At 38.9% G+C, this 14,426-nt stretch overlaps 1 protein-coding gene across 5 annotated transcripts in view; it reads left to right on the plus strand.

Moving 5' to 3' along the window:
- The window catches only part of LOC137078947 (utrophin-like), a 303,830-nt gene that overhangs the window by 68,186 nt on the left and 221,218 nt on the right, over nt 1-14,426 (plus strand). For all 5 annotated transcript variants that reach the window (XM_067446798.1, XM_067446802.1, XM_067446800.1 and 2 more), the window contains 11 exons: nt 75-225; nt 5,783-5,902; nt 6,527-6,628; nt 7,232-7,339; nt 8,514-8,693; nt 8,778-8,956; nt 9,283-9,382; nt 9,464-9,551; nt 9,641-9,888; nt 10,640-10,820; nt 13,008-13,123. In XM_067446798.1, the coding sequence (XP_067302899.1) occupies nt 75-225; nt 5,783-5,902; nt 6,527-6,628; nt 7,232-7,339; nt 8,514-8,693; nt 8,778-8,956; nt 9,283-9,382; nt 9,464-9,551; nt 9,641-9,888; nt 10,640-10,820; nt 13,008-13,123 (1,573 nt within the window). The remainder of the gene's footprint in view (nt 1-74; nt 226-5,782; nt 5,903-6,526; nt 6,629-7,231; nt 7,340-8,513; nt 8,694-8,777; nt 8,957-9,282; nt 9,383-9,463; nt 9,552-9,640; nt 9,889-10,639; nt 10,821-13,007; nt 13,124-14,426) is intronic.

Raw genomic sequence — 14,426 nt, forward strand, 5'->3', positions numbered from 1 at the left:
GGACACGCACATTCCTATCCAACTCTTCTGTTTGAGGAGAGAGCTTTAATACGACCTCTCGCCTCCGTCTTCAGACTTCATGAGGTTCTGATGGACCTTCAGCAGCAGCAGCTCCAGCAGCTCTGCGATTGGCTGACACTGACGGAGGGGCGGATCCGTAAGATGGAGACGGAGCCAATAGCAGGAGGCATGGAGGGATATCTGGCCCAGATAGAGCAACACAAAGTAAGGGACACATTTGAAAAAATAGAAAATCTCCAAGGCACTCAGATAATGTAGAACAATTATAAAGCCTTTATTGTATAATAACTATATTCATTTATGGGGATCATTAATATGTACGCTCGCAACATTTGTATACGGCAGCGCATGTCACGCGAGGATAGCGAAAATGGCAGATCATGGAAATAGATGTTATGTTCCAGGCTGTGCAGGGGACGGGGGGACTTTTCATACCCTTCCCACTGAACAAAACTGTCAACACGCATGTTTATCTATAACCGGATAGCGCAACAATTTAATTAAAAGTTGTTCGTTTGCTCGTCCCATTTCACCACAGACAGTTTTTCTAACTTGTACAATATCAGGCTTCATTCAGCGTCTGAGACTGGAGAGGTGGCAATTCAAACTATATCCCCACGAGCAATAGTTAAGATGCTTACAGATCGCTCACTTGATGCTTCTAGCTAACGTCATCACCACTTAACTTGAAACGGTAGTAATTTGACAAGGCATCGTCAATTTTTGTTGTTGTTGTGCGCTAACATTACCCAGTTCGCTGTTTAGAGTTTGTGATTCAAAGTGAAGAAGGTATCATTGTAAAATCAAACGGTGACACATTACAGCGATTAAAATGTTTTTAAAATACAAAAAAAAAAGTTGTGACTGACTGCTGACGATATGAGTTAACCTGTGAATTTCACAACCAGGAATAGCGGAATACCTTGCTATATTCCTCGGCATGTTTATTGTTGTTGGCCAGCGCGAGCCAATCACCTCCATAAGTCGGTGGGCGGGGCTAATGAATTACACATGCTGTAGAGGCAGTGTTTTATTGCGCGATGACGTAAAGATGCGCACACGATTGTTTTCTGGCTCTATTTCAGGTCTTTTCAGGCCTGGTATAAAAGCTTTTCTTTGACTAACGATGAAGTTTTCAGCTCTGAAACTTACAGGATATTCTTATACAGGTCCTTCTAAAAAATTTTGCATATTGTGATAAAGTTCATTATTTTCCATAATGTAATGATAAAAATTCAACTTTCATATATTTTAGATTCATTGCACACCAACTGAAATATTTCAGGTCTTTTATTGTTTTAATACTGATGATTTTGGCATACAGCTCATGAAAACCCAAAATTCTTATCTCAAAAAAAATATTTTGTTTTTAATACAAAAAAAAGTCAACCTTCAAATAATTATCTTCAGTTATGCACTCAATGCGGCGTGGCATGGAGGCGATCAGCCTGTGGCACTGCTGAGGTGTTATGGAGGCCCAGGATGCTTCGAGAGCGGCCTTAAGCTCATCCAGAGTGTTGGGTCTTGCGTCTCTCAACTTTCTCTTCACAATATCCCACAGCACTCTGGGAACAGCCTATTCATTCAGAAATATCTTTCTGTGTCTTACCCTCTCGCTTGAGGGTGTCAATGATGGCCCTCTGGACAGCAGTCAGGTCGGCAGTCTTACCCATGATTGCGGTTTTGAGTAATGAACCAGGCTGGGAGTTTTTAAAAGCCTCAGGAATCTTTTGCAGGTGTTTAGAGTTAATTAGTTGATTCAGATGATTAGGTTAATAGCTCGTTTAGAGAACCTTTTCATGATATGGAATTTTTTTGAGATTTTCATGAGCTGTATGCCAAAATCATCAGTATTAAAACAATAAAAGACCTGAAATATTTCAGTTGGAGTGCAATGAATCTAAAATATATGAAAGTTTAATCTTTATCATTACATTATGGAAAATAATGAACTTTATCACAATATGCTCATTTTTTTTGAAAAGGATCTGTATTACCATGACCTTTTATATATCAAAAGCTCAAGGGAAAGTTGATTTCTCAATTCATTACCCCTTTAAAATACACAATTAAAAATATTCAATGACAAATTATTCAAATCAAAATATCCAAGTCACAAAATATGCAAATATAATAATACACATTCAATAATGTGTAATATGCTGTAATGTAAAATAAAAAAATCTATTCAGATTATCCAATTCAACCAAATTGTAAGCACTAAACGGCAGTATACAAAAATTAGAATGCACAATTCAAAATATTCAATAACAAATTATTCAAAATCAAAATATACAAGTAAAAAAAAATGCTAATCCAATAATACACGTTCAATAATGTACAGTATATTATGCATTAATGTAAAAAAAACAAAACTATTCATATATCAAATCAAACATATTCAAATTAAATAAAATGTATCCACTTAAAAATAACTTAAGTTTTTACATTTCAAAAAACATTATACAAAATCTTACTCTCTGTTTAAATCTGGAAATGTAGTAGATTTCAGTGTATAGATGAACAGAGAGACTCTCTCTGTAAAAGCCTATTAACCCGATGATCTCTTATTGATCTAGGAACGTGTTCTATGCCAATTATCTTCAGTGTGCTTGGGCTACCATGATTTGTATCTCTATAATGTACGGCCATAGGGTATTGCGGATTACAAACTCGAATGGCGGTTTTATGTTCTGATAATCTGATTTTGTAGTCATCCCTATGTAAAAGCAACAACGTGGACACTCCAACCTATACACTACAAATTAGGTAGGTATATATTACAATTAATCAATGATCTTATATTGAATTCAAAGCCTGAGGTTACATTTTTAAACATGTTTGTCTTAACCATATTATCGCAATGATAGGGACACATATGATTTCTCTAGTACGTTGCGATAAGTGGTTGTTTGTATCGGCCTATTTTATTTTTATTTTTACGAAAGGAGGCCAAGTCTGATCCAGCACCTGCATTTTTCAAGTTTACTGGCAGATTTCGGGAACAGAACGAACAAAACTCCTTTTGCCAAAAAAAGCCTCTGGATACCTAGTACCATATTACATGTAACACAAAACCTTTTTACCATAAAGGAATTTACTTTACAGACAAATGGCAGATAGCAGCTTTTTGGGCTGTCCGTCATTTGTCTGTGGGGAGGTCAATTGATGATTGTGAGAAATTGGAAAAAAAATAATTAAAGATGGTAGGAAAAGATAACTAAGAAATGCTGAAAGACAATTATGCGACAAAGTGGATATTGACTGTCATGAACTCTCCTGAAATAGCAGCCTCTGGGCAATAAAACTGTCCTTAGGAGTCCTGTGTAGTTAATGAATGACTCGCATCAGATATCCTGTGTGTGTGTGTGTGTGTGTGTGTGTGTGTGTGTGTGTGTGTGTGTGTGTGTGTGTGTGTGTGTGTGTGTGTGTGTGTGTGTGTGTGTGTGTGTGTGTGTGTGTGTGTGTGTGTGTGTGTGTGTGTGTGTGTGTGCGCGCATAACCTGTTTGCAAATAAAAGCTTTCTCCTTTGTGAATTTACCATAACTGCTGAAAGGAGTAATAGATCGAGTTGTGAGAGGAATGAATAAGCAAATCAGCACATGCCCCAGTGAACGGGGGGCAAACACGACCTCTGCATGTTTGTTCAGCTAGTGAATGAAGAATACACACACATTTACTCCCACACACATGATTATATTTTGTAGCCTCATAGGAAGGGGACCACATTTAACTGTGATCAATCTGTCATCAATCTTAACTGCGATATATATATATATATACAGTCTTGTTCAAAATAATAGCAGTACAATGTGACTAACCAGAATAATCAAGGTTTTTCGTATATTTTTTTATTGCTACGTGGCAAACAAGTTACCAGTAGGTTCAGTAGATTCTCAGAAAACAAACAAGACCCAGCATTCATGATATGCACGCTCTTAAGGCTGTGCAATTGGGCAATTAGTTGAATTAGTTGAAAGGGGTGTGTTCAAAAAAATAGCTGTGTGGCATTCAATCACTGAGGTCATCAATTTTGTGAAGAAACAGGTGTGAATCAGGTGGCCCCTATTTAAGGATGAAGCCAACACTTGTTGAACATGCATTTGAAAGCTGAGGAAAATGGGTCGTTCAAGACATTGTACAGAAGAACAGCGTACTTTGATTAAAAAGTTGATTAGAGAGGGAAAAACCTATAAAGAGGTGCAAAAAATGATAGGCTGTTCAGCTAAAATGATCTCCAATGCCTTAAAATGGAGAGCAAAACCAGAGAGACGTGGAAGAAAAGGTAAGACAATCATCAAAATGGATAGAAGAATAACCAGAATGGCAAAGGCTCAGCCAATGATCACCTCCAGGATGATCAAAGACAGTCTGGAGTTACCTGTAAGTACTGTGACAGTTAGAAGACGTCTGTGTGAAGTCCCTCTGTTAAAAAAAAGGCATGTGCAGAAGAGGTTACAATTTGCCAAAGAACACATCAACTGGCCTAAAGAGAAATGGAGGAACATTTTGTGGACTGATGAGAGTAAAATTGTTCTTTTTGGGTCCAAGGGCCACAGGCAGTTTGTGAGACGACCCCCAAACTCTGAATTCAAGCCACAGTACACAGTGAAGACAGTGAAACATGGAGGTGCAAGCATCATGATATGGGCATGTTTCTCCTACTATGGTGTTGGGCCTATTTATCGCATACCAGGGATCATGGATCAGTTTGCATATGTTAAAATACTTGAAGAGGTCATGTTGCCCTATGCTGAAGAGGACATGCCCTTGAAACGGTTGTTTCAACAAGACAATGACCCAAAACACACTAGTAAACGGGCAAAGTCTTGGTTCCAAACCAACAAAATTAATGTTATGGAGTGGCCAGCCCAATCTCCAGACCTTAATCCAATTGAGAACTTGTGGGGTGATATCAAAAATGCTGTTTCTGAAGCAAAACCAAGAAATGTGAATGAATTGTGGAATGTTGTTAAAGAATCATGGAGTGGAATAACAGCTGAGAGGTGCCACAAGTTGGTTGACTCCATGCCACACAGATGTCAAGCAGTTTTAAAAAACTGTGGTCATACAACTAAATATTAGTTTAGTGATTCACAGGATTGCTAAATCCCAGAAAAAAAAATGTTTGTACAAAATAGTTTTGAGTTTGTACAGTCAAAGGTAGACACTGCTATTTTTTTGAACACACCCCTTTCAACTAATTGCCCAATTGCACAGCCTTAAGAGCGTGCATATCATGAATGCTGGGTCTCATTTGTTTTCTGAGAATCTACTGAACCTACTGGTAACTTGTTTGCCACGTAGCAATAAAAAATATACTAAAAACCTTGATTATTCTGGTTAGTCACATTGTACTGCTATTATTTTGAACAAGACTGTATATATATATGAGAGAGAGAGAGAGAGAGAGAGAGAGAGAGAGAGAGAGAGAGAGAGAGAGAGAGAGAGAGAGAGAGAGAGAGAGAGAGAGAGAGAGAGAGAGAGAGAGAGAGAGAGAGAGAGAGAGAGAGAGAGAGAGAGAGAGAGAGAGAGAGAGAGAGAGAGAGAGACCTTTTTCAATGGAAGTATAATAACAGTTGTTTTATGAAAAAAAATTATATGTATTTATTAAAATATCATACATATAAATAAATAGAAATAATATTAATATATGTGTTTATTTTTTCAAGAGTAAATTAAGAAAATTGACTATGTAAATTAAAACAGGTATGCTTTAGACCCTAACCTTTGACCTTTGTTCACTGCACTACATCCGCAGGTGTTGCAGAATGATCTGGAGGTGGAGCAGGTAAAGGTGAACTCCCTCACACACATGGTTGTAGTTGTGGACGAGAACAGTGGGGAGAGCGCCACTGCTGCCCTTGAGGACCAACTGCAGGTAGTAAACTAAAATAGGATAAAATGCTGCATTTTTTGTTGTGTCAGAATGAATTGCTGTAACAGTATGGCAGTGTGGATGTCTAGTCAAATTTAGAAACCATTAGTCAACATGCCACAACTTGTCACAACTTTCTCAGTGTAATTTGGTGTTTCTTCAGCACTAATTGTCATGTACCAGTAGTTAATGGTAATATTTACATTTAGACAAATTGTTCATTCCTACTATCTAAGGACATTTTAGAGAGTATAGCTTCAAATTAAAATGGACAATGGCACTGACAGTAGCTACCTGCAGTGCTGCTTGATTGGAGATCAAAGGGAATGCTGTGGTTAAATCTTTAAGTGAATGCTGAAATAGATGAGTCCTATAGTACATTTCTTCCTACTAGAGTGAAATGTAATCGAACCAAGTTGTTTTCAGCTTCTTCCATGGGTGTGCTGATAGCTCTTCTAAGGAATGAGATCTATTAATGTTGGACACTGTTGAAAATTCATTGGATGCAGTGCAGCAAGAAACTTGGAACTGAACAGATATTTGGCAATCCCAGAGGCCATAAAAGTGTGTAAAAAGTAATTCAGTGAATAACTTTCCTTCTTTTGTTTTTGCCTCTGTTCTTCACAGTCACTGGGGGAGCGCTGGGCGGCAGTGTGTCGCTGGACTGAGGAACGCTGGAACAAACTCGAGGAAACGCAGCTCGTGTGGCAGCGGCTGCTTGACGACCAGGTGAGGCCTGATATCAAAAATCCAAGTTACAAATCACAAAATTGATCACGAGGCCGATAATTATCATTGATAATTACTGGAACGTTTGAAAAATATGTTTTCGCCCACCCATACATGAATTTCAATCCAGCACAAACCTGACGTCACTACAGCTGCTGGCCAGAAATGATCCGAGGTGTGCTTCAGGGCTCTGTGTCGGGCTTCATTGTGTTGTGCTATTATCTTGGACTTTGAATGCTCATAGAATGCATTTAAGGGCCAGGTTGCTATTTTTAACAGTCCAGACTGCATTCTGAAAAAGGGGGAGATTGAATTATGCCTGTTTATGACCTGCAAATATCATTACCATTGACCCAGTACATCATTAGTGTAAAGTGCACACAATCTTTTTCTCCCACTTCACCTGTCTAGACCACTTCCGTCAGTCTGCAGTTACAGTATAAACTAAAACTGAATTAATGTAGATTAGATGATTTTCTCTATAGTAAATTAAAGTTTTTTTATACTTGTATGCCAAAGTACTGAGGTATGATTATTAATTTTTGATTCCTATCACTTACCTTATTTAAATGTCTTATTATTTCTATCTTTTTGTCCACTCAGAGTTTGTTTGGATCATGGCTAGCAGAACAGGAAAAGGCCTTGAGTGAAGTTCAGACCTGTGATTTTAATGACCCCAGTGAAATAAATGGCAGTGTCCGCAGATTAGCCGTGAGTAGACACACATGTATCATTTGTATTTATACCGTATTGTTCTAGATATAAGACATTGTTTTGTTTTTTCTTCTTAGAAATACATCTGAGAAAATGGGTTTGTCTTATATTCAGGGTCTAGAGTTTTATGTCATATGTAATACATTCACAACAATAGTTGGTGCCAAATACGCGCAAAATGAGAACGTGCTAAGAAATACAGTGTGTCAGAGTGTAAGATCACAAACACAAAAATACCATCTTTAAAACTCTAAAGGCTCGTTCACACCAAGACCGATAACTATAAAGATAACTATATTAGCAACCACACCATCGGACAATATTGTTCTGTTTATTCTAAGCTAATGTGTCTCTATCAATTTAAAGGTGCACTTTGTAACATTCTTTCAGTAAAATATACAAAAAACACTAGGTCAGTGTTATATATTTTGTTCAATTGATTTACTTAATATCCTAAATGTTTCCAACTATTTGTAAATCGTGAGAAAATTACCATTTTAATCAATGAACTGAGACGTCTTTTCTCTTAGCAGTGTGAACAAGAGTCACAGCAGCCGCTGAGCGAATGCACAGAGTAATGTCATAACATAATTTTCAACACACTCAAATGTATATAATATGACAAACACAGCTGCGTTACCTCATACTCCTGACCGGTAAAGCGGAAATGGCGCCGGCGACTATGGCATAATAAAAGTCCCGCTGCTCGTGAGGCGTGTGTTGTTCATTTCATTAGCAATCACTCCAGCGGCCTTGCTCAGCTCCTTCAACACACGGTCCTGCTCTGCTTCATACTACAATTATGTTAATAATCGCATCCATGAACATGATTTCTGCCCGAGTCCTATCCTGATTATTTTCTACCGGCTGTGAGGTGAAGAACACGTCCCAAGATGCTGAGCTCAAACTTGGCGTCAACAAACTATGCCTTTGTTTGAATAGGTGCCCTCTAGCGGACGGAAAAGTTACATAGTGCACCTGAAATGTTTTTATTGTTCATCAGCTGGATAAAATCATTCTGAAAGTGATTCCAACTAAATAATTTCTCTGTGCCATTGGTCATCTTATATTCTGAACAAACTGTTATTTTAGGTTATGAAAACAATCAACATTATTTAGCTGAATTCTGACTATAAGAGCATCACTGTTTTGACCTCTGAACCAATGGCAGAGTCTTAAGGAGGATATGGCTCAGAAGCGGAGGACCCTGAGTGCTCTGTCAGATGCTGGACAGGATGTGATGGTGCTGTTAAACAGTCCAGCCGCAGCTCAGAGGATCGAGACAGACACAGACCAATTGACCCAACGTTGGGACAACCTGGTCCAGAAACTCGAGGACTGCTCCAGTCAGGTCAGATACACATCTCTCTTGTGTGTATCTTTGCACATTAGCTTTTTATATAACATTGGTTCCAAGTGTCTGTTCTGTTTCCAGGTAACCGAAGCAGTGTCTTTGACCGGGATGTCCCAGATACAGGAGAGGTTTGTCATGGAGACAGTCACAACAGTAACAACACGGATGGAGCAGACCTTCACCAGCAGTGACCGAGAGCTACCACCGCCCGCCCCACCCAAGCGACGACATCTAGATACAGACGAAGAGCTCAGGAGACTGTACGACAAACACAAACATACCTGACAAAAACCCTAGAAATATTTACACTACACATATCAAATCATAAGAGGCAGCAATTATTGTACCTGTTTGACACTGGCTATCGGATGTCATTCCAGACCGTGTTTTTTTATTAATTAAAATGTAGTATTTTTGCCATATTTCAAGCATTAAAGTTTACCAGCTATTATGTCTATAGTCATAGCTAGCACATTTGTGAATGTTAGCATAAGCTATACAGTGTTTACACCCATTGCTCTGTTCTTCTGCTTAGCTGTATCACTCCCTCATGTCAACCCCCATGTGATGTGTTTGTGTTTTTTAGAGCTGAAACTGATGTTCCCAAGCTTTTGTCCCGGCTGGCTGCATGGAAATCATCCGCCCGCGCTGCTGGAGGCTCGCCTGTCCTGAAGGAAAAACTACAGGTGACATACGGTGTTGACCCACACTAACATTTACTTGTTCATATATTTGGCCTACTGAATTTTTTCGTCCCACCTCTGTAGGTACTGGAGGTGGAGCTAGCTGAAAACGAGGGATCGGTAAAAGAGGTGGTGCAGAAAGGGGAGAAGATAATTGAACAGTTGGAGAAAGGTATGGAATTATTATGGGGGATTTCCTCAAGATAAATGATGGTTCTTGTGTTCTCCTACTGATTCAATTCGCTCAATCTGTCTTTATAGAAGGTCTGTCTTCAGAGGTTGCCTGTTCCAGCCTGGACTCTGTGCGTAAGGAATGGGAGAGTTGCCAAACCCTGGTCCAGGATCTGAGGAACCAAACTCAGGTTCTAGAGCAGGTGGCGGCGGTTCTATCAGGACTGAAGGCTGTAGATGGAGTCCTGCAGGAACAGGAGACATGGTTGATCTCATCAAAAGGCTTTAGAGAAAAAGACAACCAGCAGGAACTCCAGAGACTCAGAGACGACTGTGAGGTCAGTCAAATACCAGGAGGCTTTATGCATTAAACTGTTCTCAAATCAGATGTTTTCAGGAATTTAACTGTACACTCTTAAAGGTACTAGAAAAGGTTTTTGCAGCAATGCAATAGTATCATTCACGGTTTCTCAAAGATCCTTTCAGCAAACAGTTCTTTTTCAGCTAACCGTTTAAAGAACATTTAACAATTTAAATACCTAAAATATCTAAATATCCACTATACACTCTTAAAAATAGAGGTTCTTTATTGGCATTGATGACGAACCTTTAACGTCTATGGAACCTTTCCATTCTGCAAAAGGTTTTTTAAATTATTTTTTTTAAGGTTCTTTAGATTATTAAAGTGTGATTTTGCAAACAAAAAAAAAGGTTCTTTGGGGAACCCAAAATGGTTCTAATTTGGCATCGCAGCAAAAGCCTTTATTTTTATTTTAGTGTAAAAACCCTTCTGTGCAATGTAAACGTTCCATGAATTTCTAAGGTTCTTCATGGAACCACAGATCAGTTTTAGAGCATGTTAAAATTGTCACTTTTTGAGGTACAGCAAAAACACACTGCTTTTGTGTGCATCCCTTTAAATGCAAATGAGCTGCTGCTCTCTTCCTTCTTTTAAGAACAGGGCGGAGCTTCAAGAGCTCATGTTAGCAGCTCTGATTACCTCACACCGACATGTATTGTCACAGAATGCTTTATGTGATTTTCGCAGAGTTGTTAACAGAGCAAATGTGTACTTTATATGTGTCTCAGGCTCGGATAGCAGAGCTGGAAAAGCTTCAGCCGCAGGTGGAAGATCTCTGTGCTCAGACGGAGCGTCTGACTGCAGAACCCGGTGTCCCTGATACTGTGAGGCCCAGTGTGATGGCGCTGGCATCACGCCACAGCTCAACTATTCAAGAGCTCAAGGCACGGCGGCAGGACATCACTTCAGGTATAAAACATTGCCAAATTATAGCCCTTACAAAACACTCTCATAATATTCAAAGAATGTCACTCCAGCCTGCAATTTGAGGGATCTTGGGATTGTGAAAATTGGTAGTTGAGCTTTTCATTCTAAGGTACAAATCAAGGAGAAATTAAATCGCTTCTGGAGCAAGAACAGAACATTCCTTACAGGGTTGGATTTAAAGGGATAGTTGACCCAAAAATTAAAAGTCTGTCATCATTTACTCACTCTCACGTTTATTTCTTCTGCTGAACACAATAGAAGTATTTTGAAGAATGTCGGGAACCAAACAGTTTATCGACCCCGTTCACTAGTAGAAGAAATAAACCCATACAGGTTTGGAACAGCTTGAGGGTAAATTAATTAGGTGCTGAATTAGAGACAGTAAAAGTGAGTGGGTCCAAAATCATTGGTCTTAAAATGTGCCCCCACACACACATAGATACAATAATTCAGATGTAGCCAGACACTTTTAAATATATAAACTTTACTTTAGCATTTACATTAAATGAACAGTCCGTAAAGAAGATTGTGATTTGAGCTAAAGAGACAAATTATATAATATTGTCAGATTTCATTGATGATCTCAAATATATGACTGGATGAAGTCTTGACTAGCAGTTTTTGAGATTTAGTACTTTAGTAGCTACTCTTGCCTTAAAGGGACTTTGTTGATACTCTGATAAGCATAAGCAAATACAGCACATGAATACATAGGAATATAGAATAAAATGCATTTTAATTATTTATACCCCCCATTTTACTTATACTTCCCAAATTGGCTACCATGTGCACGCTCACTGCACTGCAAAAGAAGCACAGATGGTCTGAAAACACTGACAAACATGCAAGCTGGAGTTTAGCAATCTCTATCTTCTCAAATGAGTGTGTCATACTGCTAGTCTGGCTTGCTTCACAAGTTTGCTGAGACTAAATCTGCCATCAAACCATCTCAGACATGAATCATTGGTTTATTCTTTGCCATTGTGGTCGCTGAATAAATGCACTTTCGATAAGGAAATAGTTAACATAATTTGGAATTATTGGGAAATATTTGATTCTCTGGTAAAATGTACTCCTTAAATGTTGTAAGTCACTTTAGATGAAACGTCTGGCTTACATAGCGACCTTAAAATGCCTCTACAGAGAGATTGAGGCCCAGTGAGATTTTTACAAGTTCAGTGATTTGAAATGGTGCCAAGATGGACAGTCCCTCTCTTTCTCTGTCTCGGTTTCCCTCGTTCCGATCAGTTTATTGAAAGACGGAAACGGGACTTGGGCAACAGGTAAATCATTAGTGGAGCAAACAAGAGAGAGTAGTCTATTTATGGCTGTAACATCAGTGTGGCCCCTGAGAAAGCTTTTACACAATTATAAATTTTGAGACAGCTCCAAGTAAGATCACATCAGTGTTGAACCTTAAAGCTTCAGCAAACTCTCTTACACCCACATTTAGCCAGCCATGGAAATGAGGAGACTTCTATAGTTTTATGTACAGATGGTCATATCGACTTTATTCAACCAAAATGTTAACAACCAAATTTATTTAAAAAGAGTTTTTCCTAACGGAGCACATCCCCTGATAATTTGTCAGATTTAGCTAACATCTGGGGACCATTTTGTACCTACCTGATTAGCTGAATAAACACGCGTTTAATGCTGACGGATTTATAGAAAGCTTACTATAATGATTAAACACTAGCGCGTTAATACTGTATATATAAATATTATTGTTTACTTTATTTATAGTAATTTTACATTTAAGGATGTCATACTTTTTCACATTTCATCTGGGCATTTTTTGTGCCATTTTCCCTCCAATGTAAAGCTGCAGACAAACACAAACAGTTTAATGTTCGTGGGACAATCGGAAACCTAATGTTCCATGATTTGACCTGTTGACCTCTAACATCTGGGATCCACACACACACACACACACACACACACACACACACACACACACACACACACACACACACACACACACACACACACACACACACACACACACACACACACACACACACACACACACACACACACACACACACACACACACAGAGGCAGTTATTTTAGTCTTCTCTCTGATATTCAACATCTTAGAAATGCCAAAAACAAGAAAGAAAAACATGTTGTATGTCTCTAATGTGTTTGTGTGTTTTCTTTCTGTAGTTTTGTCCGGGGTGGTGGGGTCCAGAGCTCTGCAGCAGTTCCAGTCCAGACTGAACACCATCAGCGCTGACGTCAGAGACATAACCACTGCTGAACAGGGACTTCTTAAAGCTCAGGTGTGTGTGTGTGTGTGTGTGTGTGTGTTTGACAGAAATGCTTGTATTCAGGGTCCAGAATTCATGCTTTCCCCGCTCTTCACACATGTATATTCTGTTCTCCAGTGAGGTGAAAGCTGTTAAAGATGTGATTCACAAAAGATACTTGCTCTAGTAGACGATTTGCATGTTTTCGATATGAATCGCCCTCGTCTCTTATAGTAATTCAATGACAGTTAAGGCCCGTTCACACCAAGGACCGTAACAATAACTATAACTTTAAAGTTTGATTTAATAATCACTCTAATTCTGTGAAAATAGTGACGCTCACACCGCAGCTCTAACAATAACGGCTCAGAGGAACAATATTCAGAATGATTTATTCCAGTGGGTATGGGCGTAAGAGTAACATTTCAATCGTAATAGGATGTCACATTCTGCAGCATCTTCTCACAAACAGAAAACATAATACTACACAATAAATCCCTATCATACGCCTGGTGCAATGCACAACACAGGTTTTTTGCTAGTTATCACAGTTATCATTTTCACATCCAGAGCCACGTTGTTTAAATACCACCTATTGACGTGTCGCTTTTAAAAAAATAAACAAACTAAAAGTGACTGCGCCATTGGCAAAAAAATAAATAAATAAACTGGTCTAAAGTCAATAGCGCAGTATTTTTTGTGTTATTTAAAGGCCGTGTTAGTAATATGTGCCAATATGCAGGTACACAACACACACACACACACACTGCTTATAACACACACACAGGGACATGCAGCATACACACACACACACACACACACACACACACACACACACACACACACATTTTTAAAATAAAAGGATTCCTCTCTGGAGAAGTGTTCAGTCTTTCCTTCAACTGGCTTTTAAAAGGAATGGGAAATGAGACTCTGATTGGTTTATTGCACGTTACGCCCAAAACACATCAATGACTCATTAGGAGACTAGGTACAACCCTTTTGGATCATGCGCCTGGTGATCAGACTGTTTTTTTCCGTCATTAAACTAGCAAAAGTGGATTCAGACGCCCTAAGGGACCTGCACCATATGCCTCAGTCCATGTGCTCAGATTGTGAAAGTATGCAGTCTAGTCCACTTTACTGCAATGTTTGCATTCTTTTAATTTAGCGAACAGGCCACACACTAATCTTCTGTTAGTCAGAGGTCAGAATTCACCAAACGTGAACTTTAGAACGCGGCATAAGTCTTTGTATCCTGTCTCTAGCATTCACATGCGTATGAACGCCAGCCAATGGAACGAAACGCATAGTGTGACCGACGCTTAATTCTTACTGT

The sequence above is a fragment of the Pseudorasbora parva genome, chromosome 6 (genome assembly GCF_024679245.1).
Source record: "Pseudorasbora parva isolate DD20220531a chromosome 6, ASM2467924v1, whole genome shotgun sequence".
Classification (NCBI taxonomy): Eukaryota; Metazoa; Chordata; class Actinopteri; order Cypriniformes; family Gobionidae; genus Pseudorasbora; species Pseudorasbora parva.